Here is a 20,338-nt window from a genome sequence, read left to right on the forward strand (position 1 = left end):
CCAACTGAAGGTAATGGACAGATGCAAAAACAACAGAAAAGTCTTAATTGAAGGCCAATGAATGGCCTCCTCAATGAATACAGACACTGATGAAACAACAGACAAAACATTATTTTATTTTTATTCTTTTTAACGTCGTCAGTTTACTTTCGAAATGTACAACAAAAATGAGAAAGATACAATCTCTGTCAAATAAAATAAGTAATTATTTGTGATATACATCAATCGAACATCCATCTGAATACAAAGATCCATGGCTGTGGGACCACTTATTGTAACATTTTTACATTAAACTAAACATTTAATAATACTGCATGCTTCCTTTCCAAAAATATTTGTTGAACCTCAATATATCCAACATATATAAGAAATTATACATGAATAAAGCATGAAATCAGCCACAACCACAAAGTCTCAGTGCATTTCCGGAATCTTGAACACAAAATACACAAACATTTTTTCAAGCAACACAGCACTGGGAACAAGAGAACAGCCAGAAAGCAAAACAAACAAGTGAAAATGGCCGGGCCAACAGTAGTACACTTGACATGTAGGAAAGGCTCCACAATGAGGATTCAGGATGTTAGGCATGGGTCAAAAATACTTCCTCCTCCTCTTTATTTTACTTGGACCAGAAGACAGGGGGGTAACGTCATCAATTTCAACAAATACAGTGTTTCTAATTCCCTTTTTCCATGTGCTCTATTTTGGCCACCTTCAATCCACTCAGGCTGTTTTGTGACTGTTCCCAATACTGGCTTTTCCGGCCCGATAGTGGCTTTCTTGGTGCGGAGTAGAGGGAGATGAATCAGAGTGGAGCCGTGCAGTACTGAAACCGTGAATTGAAAAGAGGCATAGATTCATTAAGTCCTAGTAGTAAAAAATAATACCTTCATGCTTCTCAGAGCAGATCATCTTCTACACCATCATCCCCACTTCCTGAGACTGAAGCAGCTTCTGAGGGACAAAAAACAAACATGTTAATAGTCACATCACACCAGTTTGAAAAGGCCCCTCCATGACTGTGACATGATTAAAGTTAAAATGCAGTTGTTTACCTTAACGAATACACTCGAACAGCAAAGTTTAGTTCTGAAGCATTTGTTACCTGACAAGACAATCTGGATAGGCATGGTTTACACACCTTTCAGCGTTTTTAATCAAATACATTTTTAGACTTTTTAAGTGTTAACCTTGAACCTGTTTGAACTGCAGTGTCCAACAAATCCTTAAAGAACGCAATGCTTAAGTTAGCTTCCAACTTTCAGTGTGTGTACAGGTCCAGTTCACTGATTCACTAATTCAGATCCACTCCACTTAAAATCTTGGATTTATCAAATAATGAACAGGATTTCTAAGATAAAATGCATATTCCTCTTAAGGAACCACATGCCCAGTTCAGCATAAATTGAAATTTGTCCTGAGACCAAACAGGAAGAGGAATGGCATTTGTTTGATTTTTGAACAAGTGTCAAAAACCCAATAATTTTTAATATAAACGTATGATTTAGCAAAACTATAAAGCATATCAAATTAATTTAAATCAAAGGTACTGGGTTTATTTAACATTATTAGATTATTGTCATTTGGAAAATGGAAGGAAGAAAAAAATCGAATTGAATTTTTCCACATTCCGTTTCGTACTCGTCGTTTTCCGCTTTATCCGGGACCGGGTCGCGGGGGCAGCAGACTCAGTAAAGACCCCCAGTCGTCCCTCTCCCCAGCCACCTCCTCCAGCTCCTCCGGGGGGAGCCCAAGGCGTTCCCAGGCCAGCCGAGAGACATAGTCCCTCCAACGTGTCCTGGGCCGTCCCCTGGGCCTTTTCTCGGTGAGACGTGCCTGAAACACCTCTCGAGGAAGGCGTCCAGGAGGCATCCGGTATAGAGGCCCGAGCCACCTCAACTGGCTCCTTGATGTGGAGGAGCAGCGGCTCTACTCCGAGCCCCTCCCGGATGGCCGAGCTCCTCACCCTATCTCTAAGGGAGTGCCCGGCCACCCTACGGAGGAAGCTCATTTCAGCCGCTTGTATCTGGGATCTCGTTCTTTCGGTCATGACCCAAAGTTCATGGCACTCTGGATAAGTTGTTTACAGTCCCTGATTAGTATATTTTGGTGTGTGACTGTATGCCCCTTTTCACACTACATCCAAGTATTCCCACTTACCTGACAAACTGATGCAGGACAGACTGAGCTCTGAAGATGCTCCCATAACATCATCCTACAAGAGGACAACAAATCCAGTTTAAGATGTTTTCAAAGTCAGGTTTAAAGCAAATGTAGGAGAGAGTGCAAGTTCATGCTGGACATTTAAATCCACACTGTGACTCACCAACATGCTTTGCAGACAGCCAAGATTGTCCCTTTCCTTCCTCTCATTCAATGCTTCAAGGAAGCTGATGGCATGGCCCAGCTGTATGAGCTCCTCGCCGATATCCACGACCTACAGTGAACAGGTTGTTTTAAATTTGTTCAAACCAAAAAAACATATCCAGGTGCAGATCACTCCATCCCTTTGCCATTTTATACCTTTTCAGTTTTGGTCTAAATGTACTCACTTTTTCTTTTGTGAAATGGTGCTGTCAACATTTTGCACCAACTATCACCAATTCGTACACACCAGGGGGAACATTTCATACCACTTTGATAAATGAGGAGTAAAAGTAATTTTCAACACTATTTTCAACTCATCATTTACTATAAGGAAATGTGGTTTTGTAACTCACATAAATAGTTTCAGCAATTTCCAGTAAGTTAAGGTCAGTCATGTTGTAGGGTCTGGTTCTGCTTCAGCTTTTATTTTTTTACTCCACCTCCACGCTTCACAATTGGTATGAGGTTCTTTTCCTGGACTGCTTTATTTGGTTTATGCCAAACATGTCCTCTGTACTGATGTCCAGATGATTACATTTTAGACTCATTTGGTCTTTATCTCCTTCTTGCACACCTTCCATTAGGGTTAAAGTTGTTCAGTCTCTTTTTGCTTGGACAGATATGAACTTTTATATCAACAGTAAGAAGAGCCTGCTGTAGGTCCTGTGATAAAATTAATTGGTTTTTGAAGACTTCTTTTAGCATCTTGATGTTGCCAGTTGTTTTGAATGTCCTCCACTTGCAGACTATTTTCCTTCATTCTCTTGAAGCCTCTTTGACACTTGCAAATATCTGAGGTTCAAACGGAGCAAACCTCCTTCAATGTGCTGAGTGACGGGTCGTTCTCATGATTTGACACCTGTGTGTGATTCTAGTTTTTTTAAGTGGAAATAAATGTGGGTGTCCTAATTTAATTCTAATTTATTTCTCAGTAGAAATTGTTATACATACAATAGTAAAAGGTATTTTCTGTATTTCAAAACTTTTAGCTAAATTTATTTTATTTTTAAAATGTTATTAGAAATATCCACATGTCCATATATTCATATAGAGCTTTTTCGGGGGTTCACGAGAAGGCTGAATGTCCCTGCTGAAAATCCCCTATCTCAGGGCTGTTTACTGACCTCATCGAGGGCTGTGTAGTTTTTACAAAGCACAAAATGTAATAAGTCTCCAGTCTGCACATAGCACATAGAATAAATGAATATAGCACTTATGAATAAATACCATCATTTCCTTAAAACCTCAAAAAAAGTTGAATGAATGAACAAATGTACAATTTAGCAAATTACATACAAAGAAATTCAATTATTTGTGAAATTATCAAGACACCCTTATCCCGGACCCGGCAACCTTTGCCGAATGTCTCCCCCTCTCTCCTGTCTACCTACTGTGGAAAAATGAAAAATAAAGGTCTCTAGCACCGGAAAAAAAAAGACACCCTTAGAAGAACCACACAATCAAGGCACGTGACGTCGCCCAGTACAGTGGAGCAGCGGTCCCACCCTGGAGCTGGCACTGGGGTTGGGACTCATCGGAGAGAGCCTGGTGGCCGGGTTGCTCCTCGCAGGACCCGGCTGGGCCAAGACCGACTGAGAGACACAAGGACATCCCACAGTGGGCCCCACCACCTGCAGGGGGAACCATGAGGGTCCAGTGCAAAGAGGATCGGGCAGCGGACAAAGGTGGAGACCTCAGTGGCCCGATCTCCGGATACTTAGGCTGGCTCTAGGGATGTCGAATGTCACCTCGCTGGGGGGGAAGGAGCCTGAGCTTGTGCGGGAGGTCGAGAGATATCGACTAGTAATAGTCGAGCTTACGTCCATGCACAGCGTGGGCTGTGAAACCCATCTCCTCAAAATAGGCTGGACTCTTTTCTACCCTGGAGTGGCCCATGGAGAGAGTCTCGTGTTGGGTTTTACCCCAGGGGATGAGAGGATCGCAAAACTGCACCTTCGGGTTGGGGACAGGCCTCTGACTGTCTTTTCGGCCTATGGGCCGAGCAGTAGAACGTATCTGGCCTTCTTGGTGTCCCTGTTGGGAGTTCTGCATTGTGCCCCTCCTGGGGACTCCATTATTCTGCTGGGGGACTTCAACGCCCACGTGGGAAACAACAGTGACACCTGGAGAGGTGTGATTGGGAGGAATGGCCTCCCTGATCTGAATCCGAGTGGTGGTTCATTATTGAACTTCTGTGCTTGTCATGGTGATCTATAATGAATACGATGTTCAAGCATAAGGGTGTTCATCAGTGCTCTTGGTACCAGGACACCTTAGGCAGGAGGTCGAAGATCGTCTTTGTCGTCTTGTCTTCAGACCTTCGGCCACTTGTTTTGGACACTCGGGTGAAGCGAGAGGCTGAGCTGTCCACTGATCAACACCTGGTGGTGAGTTCGATCCACTGGAAGAAGAAGAAGCCGGACAGACTTGGCACGCCCGAGCACATAGTGAGGGTCTGCTGGGAATGTCTCTGCGAGAAGCCCTCGGCCAGGGATGTATTCAACTCCCACCTCCAGGAAAGTTTTGACCAGACTCCGGGGGAGGTAGGAGACATACAGTCCGAGTGGACCATGTTCTCCGCATCTATTGTCGATGCTGCTGCCCGTAGCTATGGCCGTAAGGTCTGTGGTGCCTGTCGAGGCGGCAATCCCCGAACATGGTGGTGGGCACCGGCAGTAAGGAATGCTCTCAAGCCGAAGAAGGAGTCCTATCGGCTGTGGTTGGCTTGTGGAATTCCTGAGGTGGCTGACGGGTATCGTGAGGCCAAGCGTGCCACGGCTCAGGCTGTGGCAGAGGCAATAACCTGGGACTGGGAGGAGTGCGGTGAGGCCATGGAGAAGGACTGCCGGTTGGCCTCAAAGCAATTCTGGGAAACCGTCCGGCGCCTCAGGAGGGGGAGGCAGTGCTTTGCCAACATTGTTTACAGTGGAGGTGGGGAGCTGCTGACCTCGACTGGAGACATTATAGGGCGATGGAAGGAGTACTTCGAGGATCTCCTTAATCCTGCTTTCACGCATTTCCTGGTGGAAGAGATTTGGGGTTGGACTCTTTCATCACCCTGGTTGAAGTCACTGGGGTTGTTAAAGAGCTCTACGGTGGCAGGGCTTCTGGGGAGGATGAGATCCGCCCTGAGTACCTACAGTATCTGGATGTTATTTGGGCTGTCATGGTTGACACGCCTCTTCAACATTGCATGGCAGTCGGGGACTGTGCCTCTGGAATGACAGACCGGGGTGGTGGTCCCCCTTCATAAGAAGGGTGATGGGAGGGTGTGTTCCAACTCTAGGGGGATCACACTCCTCAGCCTCTCTGGTAAGGCCTACGCTCAGATATTGGAGAGGAGAGTCCGGCCGATAGTTGAACCTCGGCTTCAGGAGGAGCAGTTTGGTTTACGTCCCGGCCGTGGAACACTGGACCAGCTCTACACCCTCTGCAGGGTACTCGAGGGCTCATGGGACTTTGCCCTACCGGTCCACATGTGTTTTGCGGACCTGGAGAAGGCATTCCACTGTGTCCCTCGTGGTGCCCTGTGGGGGTTGCTTCAGGAGTACAGAGTCGGGGGCCCTATATTAGGGGCCATTTGGGCTCTGTACAAGTGTAGCAGGAGTTTGGTCCGCATTGCACTAAGTCGGACCGACAGACAGATCGGTGCGGCTGCCAGAGTAATGGGGACGCTATGCCGGTCCATTGTGGTGAAGAGAGAGCTGAGCCGAAATGCGAAGCTCTCAATTTACCAGTCGGTCTACGTTCCTACCCTCACCTATGGCCATGAACTTTGGGTCATGACCGAAAGAACGAGATCCCGGATACAAGCAGCTGAAATGAGCTTCCTCCATAGGGTGGCCGGGCACTCTTTTAGAGATAGGGTGAGGAGCTCAGCCATCCGGGAGGAGCTCGGAGTAGAGCCGCTGCTCCTCCACATTGAGAGGAGCCAGTTGAGGTGGCTCAGGCATCTATACCGGATGCCCCCTGGATGCCTTCCTCGCGAGGCGTTTCAGGCACGTCTCACCGAGAAGAGGCCCAGGGGATGGCCCAGGACACGTTGGAGGGATTATGTTTCTCGGCTGGCCTGGGAACGCCTTGGGCTCCCCCCGGAGGAGCTGAAGGAGGTGGCTGGGGAGAGGGACGTCTGGATGTCTTTACTGAGTCTGCTGCCCCCGCGACCCGGTCCCGGATGAAGCTGAAGATGACGAGTACAAGTATATGTGAAATTAGAGCATTTTTTCTTCTTTTTGGACTATTTATCTCTATAATTAATGAAAGGGGTTTAACTGCAAATAAAAAATAAGTCATACACAGTAGTTTAAGAGCTTGGATACAACAGGGTTAAATAAGACTAAACAGCAAAGTGCAGGTCTGATATGGTTAAAGGGATGAAATGACCCAGAACCAGGAAATCCAGACAACGGAAATAAAAAACCAGGCTAACCTTTCCTTTGCTGTTGTCGTAGAGCTTAACACTGGGCCAGGACGACACATCAGAGTGGGAATAATTGCAGAGTTTGGCCAGTAGAGGCCTCCAGTCAGCGCAGTATGTCAACTGTTCAAATGTGTCCAGGGCTGCTTCAGTCCAAGCCTCTCCTGAAGAAAGCAGAAACACTGACTGTAGACATGCTATCTGCAAAAAAAAGTCAAGTCAAGTTTATTTATATAGCGCTTTTCAACAAGGCACTCAGGGCACTGTACATAAGGAAAACATTACAATGATAAGAACTTTGCGTTAACAAGCAGTTGGACAGGTGTACCTAATAAAGTGGCCGGTGAGTGTATACATACATATAAACACATTGTGTGTGTGTGTGTGTGTGTATATATATATATATATATATATATATATATATATATACACACACTCTTGTTTTGCTATATGTAGTGAGGACCATGTGTTGACTCCCATTGACTTCCATTGATTTTCAGTCATTTTCAGCCCTTTCTATGCCCTAACCCTGACAATAACCCTACACCTAACCATTACCAGTGCATGCCTAACCCTAACCTTAACCTAAAGTCAATTCATACCTTAGTCCTAAACCTAACCGTTAGCAAAATAGGTCGTGAGGGCCAGCAAAATGTCCTCACTTTGGTACAAACGGTCCTCAATTTGATGGTGAAATTGGGAAAGTGGTTCTCACTGTGATGCCAAGACAGGAACACACACACACACACACACAGCAGTAAATATATATATACAAAAAAATAAAGGGAGCACTTAAACAACACAATATAACTCCAAGTAAATCAAACTTCTGTGAAATCAAACTGTTCACTTAGGAAGCAAAACTGATTGACAATCAATTTCATAGCCAAAGGTTTGGACACACCTTCTCATTCAAAGAGTTGTCTTTATTTTCATGACTATGAATATTGTAGCTTCACACTGAAGGCATCAAAACTATGAATTAACACATGTGGAATTATATACTGAACAAAAAAGTGTGAAACAACTGAAAATATGTCTTACATTCTAGGTTCTTCAAAGTAGCCACCTTTTGCTTTGATTACTGCTCGCACACTCTTGGCATTCTGTTGATGAGCTTCAAGAGGTAGTCACCTACGAGTACGAGTTTGAAACTCGTACTCGTCGTCTTCAGCTTTATCCAGGACAGGGTTGCGGGGGCAGCAGACTCAGCAGAGACACCCAGACGTCCCTCTACCCAGACACTTCCTCCGGGGGGAGCCCAAGGCATTCCCAGGCCAGCCAAGAGACATAGTCCCTCCAGTGTGTCCTGGGTCGTCCCCTGGGACCTCCTCCTGGTGGGACATGCCTGGAACACCTCCCAAGGAAGGCGTCCAGGAGCCATCCAGTGTAGATGCCTGAGCCACCTCAACTGGCTCCTCTTGATGTGGAGGAGTAGCAGCTCTACTCTGAGCCCCTACCAGATGGCCGAGCTCCTCACCCTGTCTCTAAGGGAGTGCCCGGCCACCCTACGGAGGAAGCTCATTTCAGCCGCTTGTATCTGGGACCTCATTCTTTCGGTCATGACCCAAAGTTCATGGCCATAGGTGAGTGAAGGAACGTAGACCGACCGGTAAATCGAGAGCTTCGTTTTTCGGCTCAGCTCTCTCTTCACCACAACGGACCGGCACAGCGCCCACATTACTGCGGCAGCCGCACCGATCCGTCTGTCGATCTACCGCTCCATTCTTCCCTCACTCGTGAACAAGACCCTGAGATACTTCAACTCCTCGACCTGAGGCAGGAACTCTCCTCCAATCTGAAGAGGACAAGCCACCCTTTTCTGGTCGAGAACCATGGCCTTGGACTTGGAGGAGCTGATCTTCATCCCAGCCGCTTCACACTCGGCTGTGAACCGCCCCAGTGCGTGCTGTAGGTCTTGGCTAGAGGGGGCCAGCAGGACCACGTCATCTGCAAAAACAGGAGACAAAATCCTCTGGTCCCCAAACCAGACGCCCTCCGGCCCTTGGCTGCGCCAAGAAATCCAGTCCATAAAAGTTATGAACAGGACCGGTGAAAAAGCCAGCGGCCATGCCGGAGTCCAACATGCACCGGGAACAGGTCCGACTTAGTGCCGGCAATGTGGACCAAACTCCTGCTCCGCTTGTAGAGAGACAGGATGGCTCCCAATAAAGGGCCCCCGATTCCATACACCTGGAGCACCCCCCAAAGGGCACCACGAGGGACACAGTCAAATGCCTTCTCCAGGTCCACAAAACACATGTGGACCGGTTGGGCAAACTCCCATAGACCCTCGAGTACCGCGTAGAGGGTATAGAGCTGGTATATACAGGTTTTTTTTAATCTTTTCTAAGAGAATACAAGACTGTGACCAAAGGTACAATTCTGGCCTTTATAAAGTACAAACTACAAGGGTACAAGTACAGGGGTTGGACAATGAAACTGAAACACCTGGTTTTAGACCGCAATAATTTATTAGTATGGTGTAGGGCCTACTTTTGCGGCCAATGCAGCGTCAATTCGTCTTGGGAATGACATATACAAGTCCTGCACAGTGGTCAGAGGGATTTTAAGCCATTCTTCTTGCAGGATCGTGGCCAGGTCACTACGTGATACTGGTGAAGGAAAACGTTTCCTGACTCGCTCCTCCAAAACACCCCAAAGTGGCTCAATAATATTTAGATCTGGTGACTGTGCAGGCCATGGGAGATGTTCAACTTCACTTTCATGTTCATCAAACCAATCTTTCACCAGTCTTGCTGTGTGTATTGGTGCATTGTCATCCTGATACACGGCATCGCCTTCAGGATACAATATTTGAACCATTGGATGCACATGGTCCCCAAGAATAGTTCGGTAGTCCTTGGCAGTGACCCGCCCATCTAGCACAAGTATTGGGCCAAGGGAATGCCATGATATGGCAGCCCAAACCATCACTGATTCACCCCCGTGCTTCACTCTGGGTATGCAACAGTCTGGGGGGTCCCCTATTTTTGGGCTTCTCCACACCGTAACTCTCCCAGATGTGGGGAAAACAGTAAAGGTGGACTCATCAGAGAACAATACATGTTTCACATTGTCCACAGTCCAAAATTTGCGCTCCTTGCACCATGGAAACCGACGTTTGGCATTGGCATGAGTGACCAAAGGTTTGGCTATAGCAGCCCGGCCGCGTACGTTGACCCTGTGGAGCTCCCGACAGACAGTTCTGGTGGAAACAGGAAAGTTGAGGTGCACATTTAATTCTGACGTGATTTGGGCAGCCGTGGTTTTATGTTTTTTGGATACAATCCGGGTTAGCACCCGAACATCCCTTTCAGACAGCTTCCTCTTGCGTCCACAGTTAATCCTGTTGGATGTGGTTTGTCCTTCTTGGTGGTATGCTGACATTACCCTGGATACCATGGCTCTTGATACATCACAAAGACTTGCTGTCTTGGTCACAAATGCGCCAGCAAGACGTGCACCAACAATTTGTCCTCTTTTGAACTCTGATATGTCACCCATAATGTTGTGTGCATTTCAATATTTTGAGCAAAACTGCTCTTACCCTGCTAATTGAACCTTCACACTCTGCTCTTACTGGTGCAATGTGCAATCAATGAAGACTGGCTACCAGGCTGGTCCAATTTAGCCATGAAACCTCCCACACTAAAATGACTACATATACATATATATATACATACATACATTCATACGTATATATATTTTAGGATGAATACTTTACCTTTTGGCCTCACTCCTGCTAAGCTGCACTCAATAGCTTGGAATGGTAAGCTGAGGAAGTCACTCCTGGAATTTTAATGCAACACAAGCATGAGGCTGTTAATAACTTTTGAAGCATGAGCTGCATTCAGATGTGCTCCTGACAGCAGCTGTAGAGCACAGGAAAAACACTTGACTGAGTTTAAATATCCTGCAGTAAAGTGAAGCCATGAATACTCACTGCAGCCCACTAAAAAATCCATTTCTCTCACAGCAGAAATGTTGATTTGATGCTGCAGATCTAGGATATTATTTATGACAAGTCCCCTGAATGGATGATTTACTGTAGCGTATTCAAACAAAACAACAGAATATAAATCAATTCAATTCAATAATACTTTATTCATCCCAAAGGAAACATAAATGTTTGGTATTTCTGAGACTACAATTAAAAGAAGCAACTAATCTGGTCAGATTAAACCTAACAGTAAACACACAGTAAACACATGTTCACCAGAAATGGTCACCTGGTGCATATTGGGAGGAAGCCATTTAGTGGGGATAAAGAGGGCTGGATGCCCTCAACATACATCACTCTCTAGGTTTTCAACCAGCTACATTTATTTATTGGGGGAAATACATTGCTGACCACCTGCTGAATTTAAGTTTAAATCTTTACAAAGACAGTAGCTGTCTGAATTTATGATGGTTTATTTTGACAGAGACAGAATATCAACAAAAAATACAGAAAAACACAAAATACATGTTAAATCTTAATTTGTATTTCAGGCTTGTGGGATGGTCCACTCCTCTTTATAGATGCTTTCCAAATCATCAAGGATGTCTCTTGGCAACTCAACATTTCAGCCTTCTCCAAAGATCTTCTACCAGATAAAGCAGTGCTTTTTCTAGAGCCACACCTTTGTTACTTTGGCCATATGTTCTGGGTCACTGTCATGCTGGGAGACCCATCTTTAGTGTTCTGGGGGCCAGGAGGTTCTCATCCAATCATCCAAGACTCTACAGTAAAGAGGGCATTTTATTTCGCCTCCAAACACAGTGAGTTGAGTAGATGTCTCATCGTCTTATCTGATGAGGTCACATTCTCACAAGCCTTGTCTGAATCCTTCAACTGTTCAAAGGCAAACTCCAGATGACCCTCCACATGTGCCCCCTTGAGTAGTTGAACCTTGGTGGCACAGCAGAATCTCAATGCCATAATGTTTTACAAATTGTTTTCTTGGTGACTGTGGTGCTAGTTTTCATGAGATCATTAACATCCACCTTTCTCAGAATCATTCCTATCCCCAGGGTGAGATCTTACATGGAGCTTCAGAGCGAGGGAAATTAACTAACTATTATTCTTCCACTTTCTAGCCCCTTCCTACCCTGTGCAGGTTCCTGGCATCCTTTAAGAGCTCTTTAATCTTTCCCATGGTAGCTTGTGTGCCTCATAAACACAAATGCTCTGTGCAGGTCAGAATCCTGGCCAGCTGGTAAGTGATCACATACTTTTTCACTTGATGAAATACAAATAAATTTATAATCCATATTTAAATTTTAAATAAACCTACTATGAAAAAAAGTCTACACCATCAATATATTTATTAGTCAGAGGCTAAACATTCAAATTCAGCGGGACATCTAATCATTTTTTTTCCAACTCTCCATCATGGCATCTCTTACCTGAGAGGGTGGAGGCCGTCCCTGGAAAGCTCCCCATTGTCTCCGAAATCTACATAGTAAAGGCCCAGCAGTCCAGATCCCATAACTCCCAGCACCTTGGCCCTGTTCCATGTGTTTTGGTCTCGATACGGAGCTGCTACAATGTCTCCAACCACAATGGTCTCCATCCCGTTATCCTACAGACTCACAATACCAGCTGTGTTAACATTTATATTAAAAAAGGCTGTACTGTATGAGGCCAAAACTATCATGTCACCCATCCCAAACGTTTAGTTCAGGTGTTTCAGTCACTTCCTGGACCTCGTGTATTAAATCCAACTCCTAGTCAGGCAGACAGCTTCTACCAACATTTGTGAAAAAAATGGGTTGCTTCCAGGAGCTCAGCGTGGTCCATGGTAGGATGTTCAATGAGTTCAGTTATCATGTTCCTCACTACTAAATATCCCACAGTCAGCTGCTTAATGGTGTTATAACAAAGTGAAAGTAACTGTGAACAATGGCAAGTCAGCCACTAAGTGGTAGAGCACATAAAGTCACAGAGTGGGGTCAGAGGATGCTGATCTGCAGAGTACCCAGAGTACTTCTGCACAGCGAAAGGATGCCGACCTTCAAACTTCATGTGACCTTCAGACTAGCTCAAGAACAGTGAGTAGAAAGCAGGGCTGCACAATATATCGCAAATGTATTGTCACAATATTACTGTATACAATATAAACATCTTAAAGAACTGCTGAGACAACAGCAAATATTAACTAAACATATTATATGTTCAAGCTTGTTATTTAATGTAGTAGAAAATGTTTTAAGAGCGCACCAAGATGTTCTGGTAAAGTCATAAAAAACTACAACCAAGTTTGTTTCTCTGTTAAAACAGCAGGTAGAACTTTTTCAACAAACTCATGGAAACAATAAAATTCATTTTTTACAAAAGCTGGGAAGATTATTCACCATTTGCTGTCTGTTTGTAGTTTGATAATGTTAGTTAAATATTGATTTAACTATATAATGTACAGGGGTTGGACAATGAAACTGAAACACCTGGTTTTAGACCACAATAATTTATTAGTATGGTGTAGGGCCTCCTTTTGCAGCCAATACAGCATCAATTCGTCTTGGGAATGACATATACAAGTCCTGCACAGTGGTCAGAGGGATTTTAAGCCATTCTTCTTGCAGGATAGTGGCCAGGTCACTACGTGATACTGGTGGAGGAAAACGTTTCCTGACTCGCTCCTCCAAAACACCCCAAAGTGTCTCAATAATATTTAGATCTGGTGACTGTGCAGGCCATGGGAGATGTTCAACTTCACTTTCATGTTCATCAAACCAATCTTTCACCAGTCTTGCTGTGTGTATTGGTGCATTGTCATCCTGATACACGGCACCGCCTTCAGGATACAATGTTTGAACCATTGGATGCACGTGCTCCTCAAGAATGGTTCGGTAGTCCTTGGCAGTGACGCAAGTATTGGGCCCAGGGAATGTCATGATATGGCAGCCCAAACCATCACTGATCCACCCCCATGCTTCACTCTGGGTATGCAACAGTCTGGGTGGTATACTTCTTTGGGGCTTCTCCACACCGTAGCTCTCCCGGATGTGGGGAAAACAGTAAAGGTGGACTCATCAGAGAACAATACATGTTTCACATTGTCCACAGCCCAAGATTTGTGCTCCTTGCACCATTGAAACTGATGTTTGGCATTGCCACGAGTGACCAAAGGTTTGGCTATAGCAGCCCGGCCGTGTATATTGACTCTGTGGAGCTCCCGACGGACAGTTCTGGTAGAAACAGGAGAGTTGAGGTGCACATTTAATTCTGACGTGATTTGGGCAGCCGTGGTTTTATGTTTTTTGGATACAATCTGGGTTAGCACCTGAACATTCCTTTCAGACAGCTTCCTCTTGCGTCCACAGTTAATCCTGTTGGATGTGGTTTGTCCTTCTTGGTGGTATGCTGACATTACCCTGGATACCATGGCTCTTGATACATCACAAAGACTTGCTGTCTTGGTCACAGATGCGCCAGCAAGACGTGCACCAACAATTTGTCCTCTTTTGAACTCTGGTATGTCACCCATAATGTTGTGTGCATTTCAATATTTTGAGCAAAACTGTGCTCTTACCCTGCTAATTGAACCTTCACACTCTGCTCTTACTGGTGCAATGTGCAATCAATGAAAACTGGCTACCAGGCTGGTCCAATTTAACCATGAAACCTCCCACACTAAAATGACAGGTGTTTCAGTTTCATTGTCCAACCCCTGTATGTCCTTAATATCTCTAGAGCAGTTGGGGATGTTTTTTCTGGAATGACTAATCATGCCTCTCTGTTTTTCGATTAAATGGATGAGTCTGAGTTAAGCAGTTACCAGAATAACAGCACATGTCTGACAACAGTGTGCCAATTTTAAAGTCTGGTGGAGGGAGGATTTATGGCGTGGGGCTGTTCTTCGTGAGTTTGGCTCGGCTCCTTAGTTCCAGTGATAGGAACTTCTAATGCTTCAGCACACCGAGACATTTTCAATCTGACAAGTTTTTGGGAACAGTTTTGGGATGGTTCCTTCCTGTTCCAACATGACTGAGCACCAGGGCACAAAGCAAGGTCCTTCAAGACATGAATAAAAGAAAGTTTGTTGTTTGAGGACTCCACTGACCCTCAAAGAGTCCTGATCTCAACCTGGCAGAACACCTTTGGATTAAATTAGTGCAGAGACAGTGAGCCAAGCCTTCTAGTCTAACATCAGTGCCTCTCTGGAGGAAAGGTCAAAAATTGTCATAAAGACGGTCCTAATGAACCTAACCCTTGAGAAAACCTTCCCAGAATAGCTGAAGCTGTCAGAGCTGCAGCAAGTGGGCCGACGTCATATTAAACCCCGTGGGTTACCAGTGGAATGTCACTCAAGGTTCTGTGCGTGTAAAGAAACATGAGCGAATTTTTGAGAACTTTGTAATATGTGGAACATGTTCTGAAATCAAAAGTGTCTGAATTTAATTAATCTGAAGCTGCTGTTAACACCATCATTTAAAAACAGGTGCTACTAAATTCTTAAGAGTAAAAACAAGCCACACTCCTTCAATGTGCTGATGTGTACTTTAACTTTTGACAGGAATGGTAATGTTAAATTTTGCTGTTGCTCATGAAAGATTGTATTTACATCATTAGTTGGTACAGTCCACAGTGCAGTTTTACAATGGTTCTGTCCTCTTTGGTCCCGTAATCTTTGCTTTATGTCTCCGCTGCATTTTGACCCACAGCTTTGACACAGACATGCAGTACGACATGATTAACACAAAGTACAGAATGTTGTATACTAAGTGTGAATACATAGCGTTGCTTAGCAACACATCTTAGCAACAAGCACTCCTTTTGGTTGCTGTGAGTTACAAATAGCAGATGTAAAAGTAGTTCCGGTTAGATGGACTTTTAAGCTGCTGCTGTTTTATATGCGAGTTTGAGAATAAATTAATGTTGAGTGTGTTGGAAACATCTCTCTGATCTCATCATTCGCCTCATCCAACAACAAGAATATTACACAGCAGGTCCTTACTGTTGGGCTTTTATTGCTGTAGAAGTTGTTCATCTCCTCGGTCAGCTTGTCAAGCTGGAGGGAGCGAACACCCAGGATCTGGATCCAGAAGTGGTTTGGGTTTTCAGATGCAGACACATAAACCTCGAAGTTTTCATCAGGCTGGAAGCTCAGGTCTGGGCTGGGAACTGGGACACAGAGAAGAAGTCAAATAACTGGAGTCAAACATAAACCATTATAGTTAACCTGCAGTGTGGCTGACTTTCAAACTTGGATACTCCGGAGAGAGAATCTGTGGAGGCGCTGTTCTCTTCTTCCTGCTCGTCTGTGTCTTTCAGCTCCTTCATTTTGTGAAATATAGGTTCTATTGTGGCTTCATTGGAATGAACAAGTCCATTCTTCTCTGTGTAGGAGACTGTGCCATTATTATTTAGACTAAGAGGTGACTCAGGTTCCATACAAGGTTTTGGATTCACGACTTTATGCCAACGTTTTTGGCGAAGGGCAGATGATTGAGAGATCTTTGTCCTCACCACTGCATCCTCTCTGACTCTTTTTAGAATCATCTCCTGCAAGCATATTACAAAAGGAGCAGTCAACCCAACTAGCTCCTGATAAAAAGTTTATAGTTGCAAAATCCAAATGAGTCAGGGTTCACCTTAGCCTGCTTCACCTCCTGTCTGGTCCCTGTGATGGTCACATAGCCCTGTCCTCCACAGCTGTGCTTTTTCTCTCTGGAACAATCTAGTCTGGCTCCTGTGCTTCTTGTGATCAGTTTCAAACTCTCGCCACCACGTCCTGTAACACACACAGCTGCTAGTAGCAAGATGGCTTAAGATCCTAGTTAGAATTGGATTTTTGCTGAGTTGTTTGTCCTGCAACACACACATGCAAATGTAAACAGTGAGTAACCTGTAGGATTCCACAGGGCTCAATTCTTCATCCATTATTATTTTAACTTTCTATACTTCGCCAGCAGGTATTAGTGAGTCTTTTCATGAACTCTGCCATTTTCATGCAGATGTTCAGCTGTAGGTCTTTTGCTTTATAAATAAATCAATAATTCATGCATGGATACATTTCTCCTTACACCCACTGTCCAACTGGTCATGATGACTTTGCTCAGTTGTTTGTGATGTGTGCACACATTTTTATTTTCTTACTAAAATAAATTAAGCTCCAGCTTTCACCAAGTGCTCTATCACTAGATGTTCTACATCTTCCAGCCAAGGAGCACGATGGGCGATCTGCCTTTAAACATTGAGGACAATCTTCAGATACTCCGTATAATGAATGTTAGAAACTTTTCATTCAAAATAACAGGTTTTGTTATGACGACCGTTGTTATGTCTATCCGTGATGATGTGAAATTCTGGGTGAATTGGCAACACTTGAGTTGGACCTTGTAAAAGATCTTTAATCTGGCAGGAGACACAATACACTCAAGTTAGCCACTGGCTATTTCTAACTATAGACCAAGGAAATGAGATGACCCAGTCTTATCATCAGTAAAGGCAAAAAGGTCCTAAGGAAAACTAATCAAATCTAAAAATTATTGTACCTATAACACGTCCAAAGGCTGTCCGAGGAACCTCTAGAACCTCCACCACTGGTTCAAAGTCTGTGAGTAGGTTCTCAAGGACACAGCGGGCCAATAGCACCTGTTCCTTTGAGCCCTGCAGCTGAAAACATACGGCTGCCTTACAGCCTGGCTCCCCCAAATCTGACAAAACTCTGACATGGGCTCCAGACTTCTGGCTGACCTGAAACATAAACAGAAAGAGGCCAGAAGTGGATTAATAACTGTGCTTGTACATTAAAGAACAGCCATCAATTAAACTAGCACAAGACCAAAGATGTGAAAACATAAATACTCTGTTCATCTCCTGTTTTTCTAGCACATATTTGGGTGCTAGAAATGAAAATGAGTGCCAACAGTTCTACTCAGTTTTGAATGAAAACAGAAGATGTTTTCATTCAGACTCCTGAATGTTTCTCTTTTGTTTGCTTGGATCATCTTTTAGCACAGAGGCTTGTTCTGCTAGGAGTTTTCTAGAAGCTTTCAATATTAATTGTAATGAAATAAAATGGAAGGACACCCATGAGCAGTCCTGACAAGAAACTGATGTGTTCAACCAGCCTCATTGAGCTGCTTTAGTTTATTTTAAATAAGTAAATTACTGTTTGTATGCTTTTAGAAATTATTTAATTAATAAATATAGTGTGTTAGATAAGAAGAATCTCTTTTTTTAAATATGGATAGAAAACTAGAGCTCTGGAACTTTGGATTCTGTGTGATTTTTCTTTTTGTGTAACCTAAACAACAAAATCATCCAACTCTATCAAGGCAAAATAAGATGAAACAAGTTGTTAATTACTTACCTCATCCAGAAACATAGTCTGGCTTCTAAATATGTTTCTATAGACTTCTACAGGAAGAAACATTTTGGACACCTCAGTGTCAGGCCCTTGACCTGTCAACAGTAATCAATCATAGATCAGGACATCAGAGAATAAAACAAATAGTTAGGGTTTCTTTGTCTATTCATTCATAGATTTATATACAACAACCCAAACTTACTGCTGCTGGTGTTGCTGATGTAACGATAAACAATGTAGCCTAATGTTGCCCCAACTGACAGGCCTGCAGCCAGAGTCACAATTTTACCAGTGCCTCTGTGACCCTCCTTCACAGCATCCATGACGTAGCGCACACTCAGCGGGATGCTACACCTAAGACAGGACACAACACTTCCAGCAGTGATTTCAGGGTTAAAACAGCTCTCTGCTTTGCAGCTTTTTAAATCCTAATCACATAGTGAGGTATCTTAATGCTTCTCCAACATATTAAATGTTTTTTCTCTTAGCTGGGGTCACGGGCAGTCTTTGGCATATTTGCTTGCTGAGCAGCTCTGTAACAGCCATGCAGCAAAGAAATGAAAGCAGCAGCAAGCCTGAATTCAAGCCTATCTGGGGTTCTCAAAAGTTACTGCATGAAAGCATCACTGGTAACAAATAATGTCTCCAATAAAACAACTGAAGACATGTTTGCTAGCATTCTTCGCACCTCAGTCTCCTGGACGTTGAAACTCCACTTTATGAAACATTTGATTTTCCTAAGGTAGCCAGTATTACTTCATCACAATCACTTGACAAAAGATAAAACAAACTGAGCAAAAGCACTCACATATTCCATTACAACCCCCCTAATTTAAGGATTAGGGTATATGATGTGTGCACACACACACTGCTTGTAGAAAACAACAGCCTTCCTTATCCTGACTGCTGCATGAAAAGCATCTCAAGCTGCTGTACTAGGTTCATACTGTTTATTGTATTTAGTCAGTGTGAGGACAACGCATGACTGCAGATGACAGCACCACCATGCACACAGGCTTGTCTCACTTGGAGAGGAGGACTCGGGGGCTGTAGCTGACAAACACTCGGGACTTGGACACGCCAACGTCCATCTCAGAAGAATTCGGATAAAAACAGAAAGTGTCTGCAATTCTGGGTCTTCAGCTGGGAAATAAAATAAATTGGTGTCACAGTTGTGATTTTTCTTTAGTTACAAACTAAAACAACTAACTAAAAATCCGCCAAACGTTTTTCTACAGATGTTTGCCTGCGGCTGTAGCAATCAGTTGAAACCAAATCAAATGAAACCATCATGAACAAAATAAGTAAAATAACAAACTCACCAAAATGATTCATCAAACTGTTATAAACAGGCACCAGCAAACTGATTCTGTCAGGTCTAACCAAGACGTGACGTTTTAGGAGAAGCCTTGTTACCGAAGGCTTTCTGTGCTCTTTAAGGTTACTAAATCCCGCTTACCCGGTGGATAGGGACCCTGATGAGTCAGAACGACCTTAACCTTCCTCCACTCAGCTAGTCAAATATGCTAATATTAGCTAGGCTTAGCAGCTGCTAACTGAGTGATTCAACTCAGTTAAACAAATACACACATTCCCAGTATTACAGCGGTACTGTTTATGTTCACCGCTCAATGTCCTCTATAACTACCAATAAACGTTACATGAATGACACACGGAAGCAGCGTGACTCCTGGACAAATCTTCTTCGTGGGTTTTGTTTGAGCGGTTGACAAAAAAAAAACATAAGGTGTGTATTACCGCCACCTACTGGCATGGTGTATGGCTTCAAATGTCAAATTTTCTACATTAGTTTGTGTGTGTGTGAGAAAGAGAATTTGAGTTCGCATAATTTTATAGTAACATGGATCTACAGTTGATGTTGGAATTTATGATTTTTTGTGGTTGCTTGACGACATGATTGGGAAATCATGATCAATTTGTGCATTGGTTATTTGGTGCCCTGATTGCATACTTTGTGGGGAGCCTATCTGTGTAACCTTTTTCGTTATTTACGTAGAGATGTGTGCTTATGATGTGTTCTTTGTCATGTGCATAATAGCAAAATTTTATTGTGGTCTGTTCTAAAATACAAATCATAAAATACAAAAAGATCAAATAATTTCTTAGCAATAAAATCACAAACCAGCAACTTCCAGGGGTGGTTGTTAACAAGCACAATTGACAGAACAGCTTCATATTCATCAAAGTTGACCTAGAGCTCATATCTATGAAGGTAGATTTGTTTCAAAAT

The 20,338-nt window shown here is 43.8% G+C and overlaps 1 protein-coding gene across 6 annotated transcripts; it reads right to left on the reverse strand.

The window, feature by feature from the left end:
• Nucleotides 1-107: 107 nt before the first annotated feature.
• On the reverse strand, nucleotides 108-19,813 carry tdrkh (tudor and KH domain containing). Of its 6 annotated transcripts, XM_047377357.1 has the most exons (15): nucleotides 19,410-19,809; nucleotides 19,114-19,230; nucleotides 18,290-18,441; nucleotides 18,091-18,182; nucleotides 17,270-17,471; nucleotides 16,367-16,506; nucleotides 15,971-16,277; nucleotides 15,730-15,896; nucleotides 12,179-12,354; nucleotides 10,515-10,579; nucleotides 6,800-6,951; nucleotides 2,330-2,440; nucleotides 2,164-2,218; nucleotides 891-957; nucleotides 108-782 (listed from the first exon to the last, which is right to left on the reverse strand). In XM_047377357.1, exons 2-14 carry the CDS (start codon nucleotides 19,176-19,178, stop codon nucleotides 902-904), a joined length of 1,740 nt encoding a protein of 579 aa, XP_047233313.1. In that variant the 5' UTR covers nucleotides 19,179-19,230; nucleotides 19,410-19,809; the 3' UTR covers nucleotides 108-782; nucleotides 891-901. The 6 variants fall into 6 exon arrangements, with proteins under 6 accessions (XP_047233313.1, XP_047233314.1, XP_047233316.1 ...); XM_047377358.1 differs by having other exon boundaries at nucleotides 108-957; nucleotides 18,896-19,230; nucleotides 19,410-19,808; XM_047377360.1 differs by lacking the exon at nucleotides 19,114-19,230 and having other exon boundaries at nucleotides 108-957; nucleotides 19,547-19,808.
• Nucleotides 19,814-20,338: the final 525 nt, after the last annotated feature.

This window comes from Girardinichthys multiradiatus, chromosome 10 (genome assembly GCF_021462225.1).
Source record: "Girardinichthys multiradiatus isolate DD_20200921_A chromosome 10, DD_fGirMul_XY1, whole genome shotgun sequence".
In the NCBI taxonomy this organism is placed as follows: domain Eukaryota; kingdom Metazoa; phylum Chordata; class Actinopteri; order Cyprinodontiformes; family Goodeidae; genus Girardinichthys; species Girardinichthys multiradiatus.

Excerpts from the sequence above, each read along its gene's own strand:
- tdrkh (XM_047377357.1), bottom strand. The coding sequence starts at position 19,178 with ATGGACGTTGGCGTGTCCAAGTCCCGAGTGTTTGTCAGCTACAGCCCC. Across the intron at positions 18,183-18,289 it reads CATCAGCAACACCAGCAGCA|GTCAAGGGCCTGACACTGAG; the intron begins GTAAGTTTGGGT and ends TACTGTTGACAG. Across the intron at positions 2,219-2,329 it reads GCTGTCTGCAAAGCATGTTG|GATGATGTTATGGGAGCATC; the intron begins GTGAGTCACAGT and ends GTCCTCTTGTAG.